At 38.4% G+C, this 14,850-nt stretch overlaps 1 protein-coding gene across 3 annotated transcripts in view; it reads right to left on the bottom strand.

The window, feature by feature from the left end:
- NPHP1 (nephrocystin 1) overlaps nt 1-14,850 on the bottom strand; it is a 59,718-nt gene that overhangs the window by 35,211 nt on the left and 9,657 nt on the right. The window contains exons 3-9 of one of the 3 annotated variants that reach the window (XM_068564900.1): nt 14,418-14,478; nt 13,203-13,327; nt 6,343-6,490; nt 5,928-6,029; nt 2,289-2,389; nt 1,918-1,960; nt 852-939 (exon numbers count right to left, since the gene is read on the bottom strand). In XM_068564900.1, the coding sequence (XP_068421001.1) occupies nt 852-939; nt 1,918-1,960; nt 2,289-2,389; nt 5,928-6,029; nt 6,343-6,490; nt 13,203-13,327; nt 14,418-14,478 (668 nt within the window). The remainder of the gene's footprint in view (nt 1-851; nt 940-1,917; nt 1,961-2,288; nt 2,390-5,927; nt 6,030-6,342; nt 6,491-13,202; nt 13,328-14,417; nt 14,479-14,850) is intronic. The other 2 variants (XM_068564901.1, XM_068564902.1) reach the window with 2 other exon arrangements.

Genomic DNA, 14,850 nt, shown 5'->3' with positions numbered 1-14,850 from the left:
GGGCCTACATGGAAGGTGTCTCTGGGAATGTACCCTGAGACCCAAAGCATGAGAAGCGGGGAATTCCCTGGCGGTCCAGTGGTTAGGACTCCACGAGGGCCCGGGTTTGATCCCTGGTCGGGGAACTAAGATCCCGCAAGCTGCGCAGCACAGCCCAAAATAATAATAATAACAAATAGATAAATAAATAAGTAAAAAGAGGTTTATAATAATAAAAAAAACCAAAAAAACAAAGCATGAGAAGGAGCTGGGTGTTCAGGGAGGGCTGAGAAGAGCTTCCCGACAGAGAAGCCTCAAAGCAGCCCCTCCACAGATGACTGAGCAGCTCAGGGTATACAGGGGAGCCTCCCCACAACATTATTCCTCTTTAAAATGAGCTTATGAACAAATGTTGCCAAGTACAGGGCAATCCAAGAATGAATTAAGGAAACGGAAACAGCGAATAGGGAAAACTCTTTGGAAAAGTCTCACTGTGAGGAAAAGCAGAGAAAGGGAGGCTTCATCCAGAATGGGACAGGGTTGGGGGGAGCTGGTCCGTAAAGGTGGGAGGTTTTAGGTTTGCTGGGACTACTGATGAGGGAATCAGCCAGTGGGGCAGGGGAGAGCAGGCTGAAGATACAGGAAAGGGTTGATCAAAGAGTCGTGTTTTTGAAATAAAGGAAGGGAGCTTGGCCTCTGATAGGATCAAGGCTCCTTCCTCCTTCACAGGCAAGATGAAGGAAAAGATGAGTGTCCGAGAGATGTGAGATGTTACATCTTTTTCAATGACTTGCTTTGGCTGTGCCAGAAAAATTAGATGTAAATGTGACCGCTTAACTAAAAGTCTGTGGTGGCTGATGGACACCTGTTACCTTCCTCCAGAAGCTGGAAGAGGGTGGAAGGCCTGAACCCGGCAGGAATAGCTCCCATCGTGGTCAATACGTCGACGGTGTTTATCTGCTGAAGAGAGTAAAACAAAAATTTGCTTGTTTTCATTCATGTTTCCTCACCTCTAGGATACTCTCTCTTTATCACTATAGCAACTACAACCCCCTGAAAGAAAAATACAAATGTACAGACTTTAGCGGAAGAATATAGCAATTTAACCCCCAATTCCTGAGAAGACGCCATTGCTGAATCCTGGCCTTTCCTGAGGACCTAAGCCCCATGCAGTGCCCAGGGGGCTGAGCTCCGTGCTCCAGATCTGCTGCTTCCTGCACGGCCCCCATCAAAATGGCCTGTCCTGCTCCACAAAGTACTGCCATGTCACAGATGAGTTGATATCGTAAACTGATATGCACTGAAGAATTAATGGCTTGTTTGTACACTATATGTACATACACACACTCACACACACACACGCATGCGCACACGTGCATGTCCATGTAAGTGATAAGTAGGGTAAAAAAGACAAAAAGAATATATTTACTAAATGGTTAGTGATGATTACTTATGGAAGGAGTGGATTTTCATTTTGTTATGAAACTTTTTAAATGATAGGATTATTGATAGTTTCTTACTTTTTTTTTTTTTTTTTGGTTGCGCCCCGTGGCATGTCTTAGTTCCCCAACCAAGGATCAAACCCACGCCCCCTACACTGGAAGTGTGGAGTCTCAACCACTAGACCACCAGGGAAGTCCCAAGTTTCTTACTTTTTTGAGCTTTTTGGAATTTTTTAATATTAACAAAATTTAACAACTGTCTTTACCCAAATGATAGAAAATTCAAGCAGAGTCAATGAGAGACATTTCCAAGCCCTCATTGGCATAGGCTTACTAAACCAGAAATATGTTTTAATGCTCTGTGCATTCCATGCTCTGTATCCTGCTTAAGATCCAATGCTTTCATTTAAGTTTCCATCCTGTTTTGAATCTGAACTCTTATCAGAGCTATTAGGTAACAAAACGAGACATCATTAATAAGACAGGAGATACCAACCTCTGAGATGGCTTTTCGGACAGCACTCCAATGAGAATCGGTTCTAGGGAGAAAGGGTAGCTAGATGAGTGCACAGAAAGGTTATGCCTATTCACTCAATTAGGGAATTTCATTAATCAAAGAACAAAGTATATAATTGTAACTTCTGAAAACCTAAAAGAGTCTACCTGAAACTAAGCATAATATCATGTGCTAAAAATAATCACCAAGTTAAAGTTGTAATGATCTTAAGCAACAGTAATATGAAAAGCCCTGCTCCCAAACTATAAGTTGTTTCCATTTCAAGAAATTCTTGAATTACTTATAATAGTAAAAATAAACAAATAAAACATTTCCTAAACCTACTTTGATGTCCCCTCACACCTTTTTACCTTTGTTTAACTTCTGCTCCTTCTGCCGTTTCATCCCCTACCTCTACATCTTCTTCACTGCCTTCTTCACTAGACTCCTGGTCTTCTTCTTTATTATAGGGCTGAAAAATTATTGAAATATGAAGTACTTTTTACCTAATGCAAAAATCAACCAATAAATGTACTTTCAGAAAGGCTCAAGTGTAGATAGGGATTTAGTATATGATGGGCATATAAAACATCAGTGGAAAAATTTCAATACATGGTTGATAATGTCACTATATGAAAAAATTACAATGACAGAGGTAGAGAACAAGTTTAATAAAAATAAATGCCAGATGGGACTTATTCAAATGAAAAAAAAAAGGAGAAAAGACAAAAAAGCAAAAAGAACTATAGAAGTGTTAGAAGAAAATAATCTTTTTTTTTTTCTTTTTTTTGGCCACTCCATATGGCATGTGGATCTTAGTTCCAAAACCAGGGATCAAACCCACGCACCCTGCAGTGGAAGTGTGGAGTCTTAACCACTGGACCTCCAGGGAAGTCCCAGAAGAAAATAATCTTGAGATTCGAAAGCCCTTTCCAATCATGATACCAAAACCATGGAACATTGATTTAACTACATAAAAAATAAAACATGACTGAAAGTCAACAAAGAAGATATCTGTCACAAGTCTCTAAGGGTTGATATCCTTATTATCAAGATATTACAAAAACTCTTATAAGTCAATACAATTTTCAAAAATCCCTTAGAAAAATGAACTGAAAAGGCAATTTACAAAGAAGAAATAGAAATGGTCATAAAGCAAATGAAATCATGTTCAACCTCACTAGCAGTACAATAAATGCAAATAAAAAACAATAATGAGCCTTTTGTTTTTTTTCTGGTCTATCACACTGGCAAAAAGATTGATGACAACCATCACTGGCAAATGTGTAGACAAACAAGCACTCTCGGCTGCTGGAGATGGGAGTCCAAATAGGCATAACTTTCCTAAAAGGAAAAATGGCAAATTCAATCAAAATACAAAGGTGTAAACCCTTTGCACCAGCAATGAGCGTTTAGGAATTTATTTAAGGGGAATAACCAGACAGTCTACAAGGTATATGTGCAGACTGACCACAACACAGGTCTTCTTTTCTAACAGAATCCCTGATTATAGCAATGAATCAGCTAAAAGACTACATTTTCCAAGCCCTCCTTGCAGCTAGGTGTTGTCAAGAAACTAAATTCTGGCCAAGGAGATATAACTGGAAGTTTTTTGTGTAACTTCCAAGAAACCTTTAAAAGACTGCAACTCATGCCTTTTGACTTCTTCTTCCCCTTTCCTCTTTCACTGCTTGGAATTGTTAATAATGAAAGATCTAGCAGCCAACCTAAGCTAAAGAGATAACAACCCTAGGAAGAGCTGCTTGCTCTACCCACAGAGTAAAATATTAGATAGGGCCTTACCGTTCCTAGATTGTCCATCTCTACACTTCCTCCACACACAAGAGAAATATGCTTCTACCTTATTTAGGTCACTATTTTGGAGCTCTTCTGTAACTCATAGCGGAAGCTAACCTTACCTTCTTTGCAATGTCATTTATAGTTATTATAGGTTGGAAACAACCTAAATGTCCATCTAAATGAGACTGGAATACTATGCTACCATTGAAACAGATGACCCAGAACTGAGCTGGGCAATAGGGCAGGCACTCACCACCTGTGCCTACTGACACTTGAAATGTGACCAGTCTAAACTGAGATGTGCTATTTAAGTGTAAAATACACACTAGAATTTGAAGACTTAGTATTAAAAAAAAAAGGATTTTAAAATATTGATTATATGTTGAAATGAGATAATATGTTTGATATATTGGATAAAATAAATTATTAAAAATAATGTCACTGGGCTTCCCTGGTGGCGCAGTGGTTAAGAATCCGCCTGCCAATGCAGGGGACATGGGGTCGAGCCCTGGTCCGGGAAGATCCCACATGCCGCGGAGCAACTAAGCCCGTGCGCCACAACTACTGAGGCTGTGCTCTAGAGCCTGCAAGCCACAACTACTGAGCCCATGTGCCACAACTACTGAAGCCTGCACGCCTAGAGCCCATGCTCCACAACAAGAGAAGCCACCGCAATGAGAAGCCCGCGCACCGCAATGAAGAGTAGCCCCCGCTCGCCACAACTAGAGAAAGCCCGCGCGCAGCAATGAAGACCCAACACAGCCAAAAATAAACAAATTAATTTTTAAAAAAAATTAATAATGTCACCTGTTTCCCTTTACTTTTAAAAAATGTGTGTGGTATAATAAAAATACACATTTGGTCTTTACGCCCAGTTCTTGGCACAGAGTTCCTAAAACTCTTAGAATTTCCTGAGTGACAGGAGTGTCTTTTGTTATTCATAACAAGCCCCTTTCAAACATACTTGAGTTTATGCTCATGAGGTCATGGCTTGGGGAGGGGTGGGTGCTGGTGGGCAGAGGAACCAGTGATTAGAAGGTGGAAACTTTTAGTGCCCCCCACCCCCTCACTTTCAGGGAGGGAAAAGGAGCTAGAGATTGAATTTAATCACTGACAGCCAATGATTCAATCAATCGTGTCTATGTAATGCAACCTCCAAAAAACCCCTAAAAGACAGGGTTTAGGGAGCTTCTGGGTTGGCCCTCACTTGACGTGCTGGCAGGGTGGCTCCAGGAGCCCATGGAAGAACCAGGTCCCACTCCCTCCCTCTCCCAGTACCTTGCCCTGTGCACCTCTTCCATTTGGCTATTCCGGAACTATATCCTTTGTAATGAACTGGGAAGCAAAAGTGAGGTGTTTCCTGAGATCTGTGGGTCCCTCTAGCAAATTACTGAACCTGAGGAAAGGTGTGGGAACTTCCAAATTCAGAGCCGGTCACTCAGAAGCACAGCTAGCCCCTGGGACTTGTGACTGGCATCTGATGTGGGGCAGTCTTGTGGGACTGAGCCCTTACCTTGTGGAGGTCTGTGCTAACTCCAGGAGCTAGTGTCAGAATTGAACTGAATTGATGGATACCTGGTTGGTTTCAAAGAATCAGTGTGGAAAAACAACATGTATTTGGTGTCAGAAAAAAAACACACAGTTGGTGTGGTGTGAAGAAAAGACACACAGTTAGAAGTGGTGTGAAGAAAAAACAAGACAGCTCAGTGTAGTTACTAGAAAATTTTAAATCACATTTGCAGTTTGCATTATATTTCTATTGGACAGCACTGATCTATATATATTGGCAAAGAAAATGACCATGCTATATTATGAAATGTGAAAGAAATAGGCCATAAACATGCATATATAGTATGTCCACATCTTAGTAAAGGATCATATATTTGTGGAAGTTAACACAAAGGTAACTGTGGTTTTGTTTCACAACAAATAATAAATGCCTATTAATTTTTATGATCAACATTAATCCACAGAATTAATCTTCATTGTGGGATAATATTCTAGGGCTCAGCTACATAAGAGCACTTCACAGGTCCCCAGAACTATTATACACAGTATTTTTCCCATGCTCTGTCCCTCTAAAATTGAGGCAAATTCTATATCTTAAGTCATTCACTAGTCAATTGATCAAAGACTACATCTTAGTGTTTTATTATAAATGAAAAAATGTCCTGAAGAAGAAAAAGGAAGAATAAACAAAAAAGACTAACCTCCAAGTAGGTTCTGGGAATAAGACCTTTGTTTCCTTTGGTGTTCTTAGCCATCCACCAACCATCAGGGTTTTTTTCAATTATAAGGAGAATTTCCCCTTTCTTAAAGAAAATAAAAGTAAAAATTTTTTAATTAAAATTTACCGCTAAATTCAGAATTATCAACATGAAAACTATTTTCAAAAACAGAAGAGCATCTACTGTTTTTATCATTTTACTACCAGGTAACTTTGATAACAGAATTTCGCCTGACTACCGCTTGTAAATCTTAATTATCACTTATTTTATTTAAACAGATTGAATCTTTATAAAGTTAATATCAGGAATATCTAATCCAGGAGTACAGGTAGAGTTTTCTTACTATGTTAGGTACGAAAATTTATCCTTCGGTTAGCTTCCAGTCTGTTTCTACTACCTTAAATGTAAGGTCTCCAACTTGCTGAGCCGTAAAATCTCCAACAGCAATGTATTCTCCACTTGTGGCCTCTTCATCTTCTTCTTCTTCTTCTTCATCTTCTTCAGCAGAACTGTCATCGTCCTCTCCTTCAGTAAGCGCCCCAGTTCTGCAAAAAATAATTCTTTGACAAGGGTCGCCTGAAATAACGTATAAGAACAGATCCAGATTGAGTACGAGTATAACTTCTACATATAGAACTGGGCTATATTTGGAAGTGGCAAATAAAGGGAATAAAGTGAAAGTGCAACTAACAGCTTCTACCATCTAGCAAAGAATATGTGACCAAGGAACTGAGAGTGATGAGGAGTTAATATATCTGAGGAACGTGTGTGACCTGGTGAAGCATGTGCTGGACTTGAGGCCAAGAGACTTGCACTGAAATCTTGGATTCATCCATTCAGCAGATGCTGCTTGAGCATTATTGCACAGTGATTAGAGCATGGGCTCTGAGTTTAAGTTCTGGTTTTATCTCCTTCTCACTGAGTGACCTTGGATAGGTTTCTTTTAATCTCTCCATTTCTCACTGGTAAAGTGGAGCTAATAATAGAACCTGCCTCATAAGGTCATCATGAAGATGAGAGGAGTTACAAACTTGCAAAGTGTTTACAACAGTGTCTGCAGGCTTTCAATAAAAGTTGGCGATGACGAAGATGATATATGTCAGGTTCCATGTCAGACACAGTAGATACAGAGATAAACGAGACACAATTCCATGTCCTCAAGGAGGACAATGAAACAATCTATCAGATGGATAAGTACTATATAGTTCAACAGATACTGCAGTAGAGGTAAACACAGGATACTAAGGAAGCACACAAGAGGGACACCTAACCTCGACTGCATGGGTGGGGATGAGGAAAGGCTTAGCATTAGGTCTTGAGGGATGAGTTGGAATTAATCAGGTAAAAGGGGAGTAGAAAGGTAAGGAAGGGAGTGGAGAAAGGAGGCTCAAGATCAGGGAACCTCAAGTAGCTCACGAGTGGTAGGACGAGGCTTGGGAGAAATAAGCAAGAGATGAGATTGAAAAGAGGTGAGCAGAACGCAGCCCATGTGAGCTTTATCTCTAAAGGTACTCCCTAAAAATGAAGGAAAGGAAAGGCATGATCTGATCTGCACCTCAGGAAGATGATTAGGCTGCCACGTGGGCAAGAGATTGGAAGAAGGGCTAAAGGCAAAGATAGCTGTTAAAAGTGAGACATGAAACAGTTTAAACTAAGAATTAGGGATGAAGAGAAAGGTGTTTGGGAAAGATACTGAGGAGGGAAAAGAGGGGAGCTAAAATACGAGCTTGGATAAGTCATTAAGTCTCCCTGAGCTTTATTTATTCATTCAACATTCAGCATTTACTGGGCACCTACTGTGTGACAGACACTATGTGCTAGGGGTGTAACAATGAACAAAACAGAGGTCTTTGCTCTCCTAACGCTTACATTAGAGAAGCTTATCTTTAAAATGGGATAACAGGGGCTTCCCTGGTGGCGCAGTGGTTAAGAATCTTCCTGCCAATGCAGGGGACACGGGTTCGAGCCCTGGTCCAGGAAGATCCCACATGCCGTGGAGCAACTAAGCCTGTGTGCCACAACTACTGAGCCTGCACTCTAGAGCCTGTGAGCCACAACTACTGAAGCCCGTGCACCTAGAGCCCGTGCTCTGCAACAAGAGAAGCCACCGCAATGAGAAACCCACGCACTGCAACAAAGAGTAACCCCCACTTGCCACAACTAGAGAAAGCCTGCACGCAGCAACAAAGACCCAACAAGCCAAAAATAAATAAATGAAATAAATTTTAAAAAATAAAAAATAAAAAAATAAAATGGGATAACAATACTTTGATGCAAATGGACATCGCTAATCATAAAACTAGCCAAATAGACCCAAATGGCTCTTCTTTATTATGCTAATACAGTAAATTTCAATTACTGATTTTTCAATGTTAAATTAACCTTGCATTCTAGAATAAAACCCACTTAGTCATGATGTACTGTCATTTTTATATGCCCTGGATTCTATTTGCTAACATTTTATGTTGAGTTTGTGCATTCATTCATGAAGGCCTTGTATTTTTCTTATAATACTCTTATCAGATTTTGATATTGAAGTTATCTAGCACTCAAAAAATGATTTGGGAAATGTTTCTTTTTCTATTCGCTAGAAAGATTTTATAATACTGGTATTATTTCTTACTTAAATGCAGAAATTTATCAGTGAAGCAACCTGAGGGTTTATTCTGTGGAAAGGTTTTAATTATATATTCAACTTCTTTAGTAGACATTTTTATTAAGATTTTCTATTCATCTTGTGTAAATTGAGTACATTTTATTTTTCAAGGAACTTATTTTATCTAAATTTTCAAATTTATTGGCATAAAGATGTTCATAGTATCTTCATAGTATCTTTTTAATTTCTGTAGACTCTGTAGTGATTAGTTTTCTTCCCTGTTTTATTGTTGTTGTTTTCCTTCTCTTTCTCTTTTCTTAATCAGTCTTGCTTGGAATTTACCCATTTAATTAACTTTTCCAAAGAACCAACTTTTGGTTTATTGATTTTATCTACTGTATGTCTGTTTATTATTCACTGTCTTCTGTTCTTTATTATTTCCTTACTTCTATTTTTCTTGGGTTTAATTTGTTATTCTTCTTCTGGCTTCTTAGGTTGGAAACTTCAGTAATTAATTTTCAACTTTTCTAAACTATGCATTTAAAGTCATAAATTTCCCTCTAAACACTGCTTTAGCTGCAGCCCACAGTTGTATTTTATTATCATTCAAAATATTTTAAGATTTCCATTGTAATATTTTCTTTGACCCTTAGGTTACATAGAAGTATGTGACTTAATTTGCAAACATTTGGAGGTTTTTAGTTATTTTTCTGTCATTTCAGTTTTTTAAAAAATTGATATATAATTGACATATACCATTGTATTAGTTTTAGATTGTCACTGAGTTTTAATGTAATTCCAAGTCATCAGACTATACACTACATGATTTCAATCCTTTGACATTTGTTGACAATTGCTTTATGGTCCATTATGATTCATTTTGGTTAATGTTATACGTGCACTTGGAAGAGAGGTGTATTATCTAGTTGGATACAGCATTCTACAAATATATTTTTAATTAGGTAAATGTGGCTAAGGTTTGTGGATTATATAGCTCTCCTTCAGTGCTAACAATTTTTACTTTATATGTTGTAAAGCTATGTTATTAGGTGTCTACACATTAGGGATAATTTTTTTCTATTGAATTGATCCTTTTATTATCATAAGATGTATTTATCTATTAAATTACTTTTGACCTTAAAGTCTTCTCTGCCTGATACTACTATAGCTGCATCACCTTTGTTTAGGTCAGGGTTAACACGGAATATCTTTTTCCAATCTTTTACTTGCAACCTATATATGCTGTTTTAAATGGCCCCCAAACATACTGCTGGAATGCTGTGTAGTGTTCCCAAGCACAAGAAGGCTGTGATGTGCCCTAATGGAGAAAATAAGTGTGCTAGATTTCTTCAGGCGTGAATTATAGGGCTGTTGGCTGTGACTTCAATGTTAATGAATCAGTAACATACATTAAATAAGGTATCTTTAAACAGAAACACACATGAAACAAGGACATGTATTACTCAGGTTTCAAAAAAAATTGTGACCAGAGCCTCACAGGAACCTAGCTGTGTATTTTCCCTAGAAGCCATGGTTTATTATTCACCTATTCAGTATCTGCAGCAACTTTATGGAACATAACCACTGCAAATAATGGGAATTGACTATATATTATAAATTCTTAAATATATATTTTGCTTTACCCAATCAAGTGTTCTCTAAAGACATTTAGAAAAGAAGAAATAGGCTTTTCTATTTACCCACATACTGGTGCTCTTCATTCCTTCTTGCAAATCCAGGTTTCCTGTGGGATCATTTCCTTCTTGCCTAAAGGACTTCCTTTAGCAAATTTCTCAGCATCTGTTTGACAAATTTTCTCAGCTTTTGTTTGTCGGAAAATGTCTCTATTCTACTTTAGTTTCTGAAAGACACTTTTGCTGTACACAGAATTCTGGGCTGATAGATATTTTTTTCTTTCAACTCTTTTATGATGTCACTGCATTATCTTCTGACCTGTATTTTTTCTAACAAGATGTCAACTTTAACTTGAATTGTTGTTTGCCTGTACATATGTTTCTTTATTTCCTTTATTTTTCGTTTTCAGCAGTTTAACTCTGATGCACCTATGTGTAGGTTTCCTTATATTTATTGTTTGGGGTTGCCTGAGGTTCTAGGACCAGTGAATTGATACGTTTTTTAGATCTCAATTTAAAAACGTATTGAAATATTTCTTGTGCTCCACTCTCTCTCCTCTCCTTCTGGGACTTCAATTACACATATGCTATAACCTATGACCATGTCCCAAATCTTTCTTACATTTTGTTCTGTTCTTTTCATTCTTTTTTTCTTTTTGTGCATGAGTTTGAAAGTTTTTCATTGCTCAGTCTTTGGGTTCACTGATCTCTTCCTCTATTGTATCCAGTCTTGTGTTAAACCATCCAATTTTTTTTTTTTCTTTTCATATATTGTGTTTTTTAGTTTCAGGATTTCCATTTTGGTCGGTATTAGTTTCCATTTCTCTGCTTAAGATTCCTCTCTAGTCAAGCAATCTGCCCATCTCTCTAAAATATTGAAAATAGTTGTTTTATAGCTCTGGTTTGCTAATTCTCACATCTGGGTCATCTAGACTTCCAATGATTATTTTTTCTCTTTATTATAAGACATTTTCACCTTTTTGAAGCTATATATTGAACCAGATTTAGAAAGTCCTCAGCCATTATTCCATCAGATACTATATTTTACAGTTGTAGAATGTTCATTTGGTTATTTTCTATATTTTAATTCTCTTAAAATATGCCATGTTTTTTCCATTTCATCCATCTTTTCTTCTATTTTCTTCAACATATTGATCATATTATTCAGAAATCCTTGTCAGCTTACTCTACTATCTGGCTCAGATTTGGCTCTGCTTTTATTGACTTTCACTGCTTAATTACTATTTATTTTCCCCTACTTTTTTTTTGCATTTCTAGTCATTTTTTTAAAATTACTAGACATTGTGGATAATACATTTAGAGACTTTGGATTATGTGGTCATCCTTTAAAGAGTGTTGAATTTTGTTCTGTTATACAGTTAAATGATCTTGTTCCTGTTAAGGTCTGATTTTAGGCTTTGTTGGAAAAGATTTACTTCAGTTTTGTCTGTATTCCAAGATCACAGTTCTTAATATTAGGGTGTTTTCCTTACTCCTAGGGCATGGGCCTTATGTGATCTCCAACTAAATGCCTGAAGCATTCACCAAGGTCTCTTTACTCCAGCTAGGTACAAACTCGAATATTTTTCCAGGATTCTGTGGCCTCCAGAATCTTTGAAGCTCTCAGTCTCCCAGCAGGCGCTTTCTGCCGGGCCTTCTGGCATCATGCTCTGTGTAGCCCAGGAGTCCATTCGGATTTCTGGAGCTGTCTCTCTGCAACTCTCTTCTCTCTCTCCACTCTCTGCACGAGAGCCAGCAGCCTTAGCAAAAGTCCAGAACGTGACCTTTGCCTCCTCAGCCCGGCGAGGCTGCTGCTCCCTGTCTGGGATTCCGGCACCACCGCCCATAAACTAACTCCAGGAAGAGGGTCTGGGTAAACGCAGGGCTCAGCTCGTGTCTCCCTGTATTAACGATATCAGCCCTGCTTGGCTGATGCTCAATGAGTTCAAACAGCCATTTTGTATATTTTGTCCAGATTTTACAGTGTTTATGGTAGGAAGGGTAAGTCCAATACCAGCCACTTTTGTCATTCTCAGTACTGGAAATCAATGGAAATTCTAGAATCCTTGCATCTATATTCTTTAGCATTTTTTCCCCAGGATACAGTGTAAAAGTAGGGGAACAGCATTTGAAGAGTCTAGATAGTTGCTTTTTTTCCTTTTTTCTTCCTATGAACTGGGTTTGTTTATACTATCAAGTTTCCTTTCCATTTTACAAAGGCTATTATTAACATCCACTCCAGCAGGAAAAGAATGCATGTTTCTGCCTCCAATTTTTAAAGAATATTTATAAAAGGAGTAAATAAATATGCAAATAGACAATCCAAATAATTTTCTTTTTACACATCAACGCTGACATTAAAGGCATGATCCTTATTTTCTTTTTTTAAAAAATTTTTAATAAATTTATTTATTTATTTATTTTTGGCTACGTTGGGTCTTTGTTGCTGCACGTGGGCTTTCTCTAGTTGTGGCGAGCAGGGGGCTACTCTTCCTTGTGGTGTGCGCAGCCTTCTCATTGCAGTGGCTTCTCTTGTTGCGGAGCACGGGCTCTAGGCATGCGGGCTTCAGTAGTTGTGGCACACGGGCTCAGTAGTTGTGGCTCGCGGGCTCTACAGCACAGGCTCAGTAGTTGTGGCGCACGGGCTCAGTTGCTCCGCGGCATGTGGGATCTTCCCGGATCAGGGCTCGAACCCGTGTCCCCTGCATTGGCAGGCGGCTTCTTAACCACTGCACCACCAGGGAAGCCCGATCCTTATTTTCTAACATCTGTTTATTTAGCTTTTCCAATCTCTGTTTTGTTTCCCCAACTAGCTTATAAATTACCTGAGAGCAGAGATTATGGCTTCTACTTCTTTACATCTCTCATGGGATCTCACACTTTCTACTATACACAGTAAATAAATGTTGACCGATTGTACTGTTACTGCCATTTGTTTTTATCTATATATGACTTTATTCTGAGTCAAACATTAAAACTGTTGGTGACATAATATCTGAAAGAAAGAAAGGAAGGAAGGGAGCATACTCAGCAACATTTTCTCTACTTATGGACACAGCAAGTTCCTGCAGTTGGTGGGTGAGCTTATCCAAAAGATTGTGTTCCTCCTCTTTCTTCTGATCGTAACTCCCAACAGGGGCAGGTTCATCAGCCTACGAGAGAATACAAGTCTATTTCAGTAAAAAATTAAAAATAAAAATTTCAGTTTCCGATTACATTTATTTTAAAAGTAAAAAACTCCAATAAGTACTATAAGACAAAGCAAATATTGATATGAGACTATGCCTACCTTAGAGAAGTAAGTTTAAAAGAAATGCAGATTATTATGTTGGAATGCAAACCAAATGACAAAATAAAAGTATACCTCCTGTTTTTTTGTTTTGTTTTCTTGCTTGGTATTGCAGTCCCTCTATAGTCAGTAAGGGACAGGTTCCAGACAGAGGACTGGCTTTGGAGTCAAAAACACAAGTGCCAAGTCCAAGTTCTGCCACTTACTGGCAGTGAGACACTGGGAAAGCTGCTTCACCTTTGGAAGCCTCAGTTTCCTCATTTGTGAAACAGGAATAGTTAGGTTTTCAAATTTAGGGTCAGTCTGCCTCCGGAATTACAGTTTTGTGTCACTGGAGAAATGCAGAAGAGACACTCAGTGACCACTTGTCTCAGACGCAGTAGAGGAGATTCACATGCAGGCAGGCAGATGACTTTCAAATGCCTTCCACCCTAAATGCTCTGTGAGTCTCTAGCCCAGACACCTAGCTGAAGCTCAGGCTCATATTAAAAGAGGAAATCCTGATGGGAACTGCCCAGAGTAAATTCTAGTTTTCCCTGTTTCTGCAGAGTCACCAATATCAGGGCTGCCATGTGATATAAGAAGTTTCTCTACCACTTACCCTCAGGGCCAGATTATGTACTCTCCCCACAATGTAATTAAAATGAAAACAAATCTAAACTGTAAAACATAAAACTTACGCAATGCAAAAATAAAAATAGCTCCTTCCGGGTTTTTCCGAGTCCTCAATGCTGGGTGAGTTCATTAAAGCTGAACTTTTACCAGGATTTGGAGCCCTGGCTTTTCTGCTCCCAAGCACATTCAGTAAGCCCATTGGGCAGGTCAGCACTGACCACAGTTACACTTCATAACTTACGTGAACCCAGGAACTTACCCCCTCTAACGAGCTTCCACTTAACAAAATATTTGGGTAAAAATGGAATTTTTTTAACATGATTAACCATAATACTTACTTTGCTTAATTTTTGAAGAGCATTTTTATTTTCATCTATTGCCTGTTTTAATTGGATACATCTAAATTTTAAAAAAGAAAGAAACAAAATATTGATGTTTTAATTGTCAGAACGAAAAGCTATTTTATAAAATCATACATAAGTCTTTAAGCAGGTAAGGCAAGTTCTATTGCATGAATGATGTTTAAAAATTCACATGTAAATGCCTTTCCATCCATTAGCCTGGGTGATCCTCACAGTCAAGATCTCAGGTATGAGGTACGATAACCAGAACTCAGAAAACTTCAGTGACTCTGGGCTTCAGTTTCCTATCTCTAAAATAAGGAAAGCACTGGACTTTAAAAATGCTTCTCCAGCTCTAAAATTCCATAAACCTAGGATGCAACCAAGACGACAAAACTAATAATGATAATAACAGCTAAAATTTATTTTT

The sequence above is a fragment of the Eschrichtius robustus genome, chromosome 15 (assembly GCF_028021215.1).
Source record: "Eschrichtius robustus isolate mEscRob2 chromosome 15, mEscRob2.pri, whole genome shotgun sequence".
Classification (NCBI taxonomy): domain Eukaryota; kingdom Metazoa; phylum Chordata; class Mammalia; order Artiodactyla; family Eschrichtiidae; genus Eschrichtius; species Eschrichtius robustus.
The sequence above is the reverse complement of the archived record's forward strand: the minus strand, read 5'-3'. Positions and strand labels throughout refer to the sequence as shown.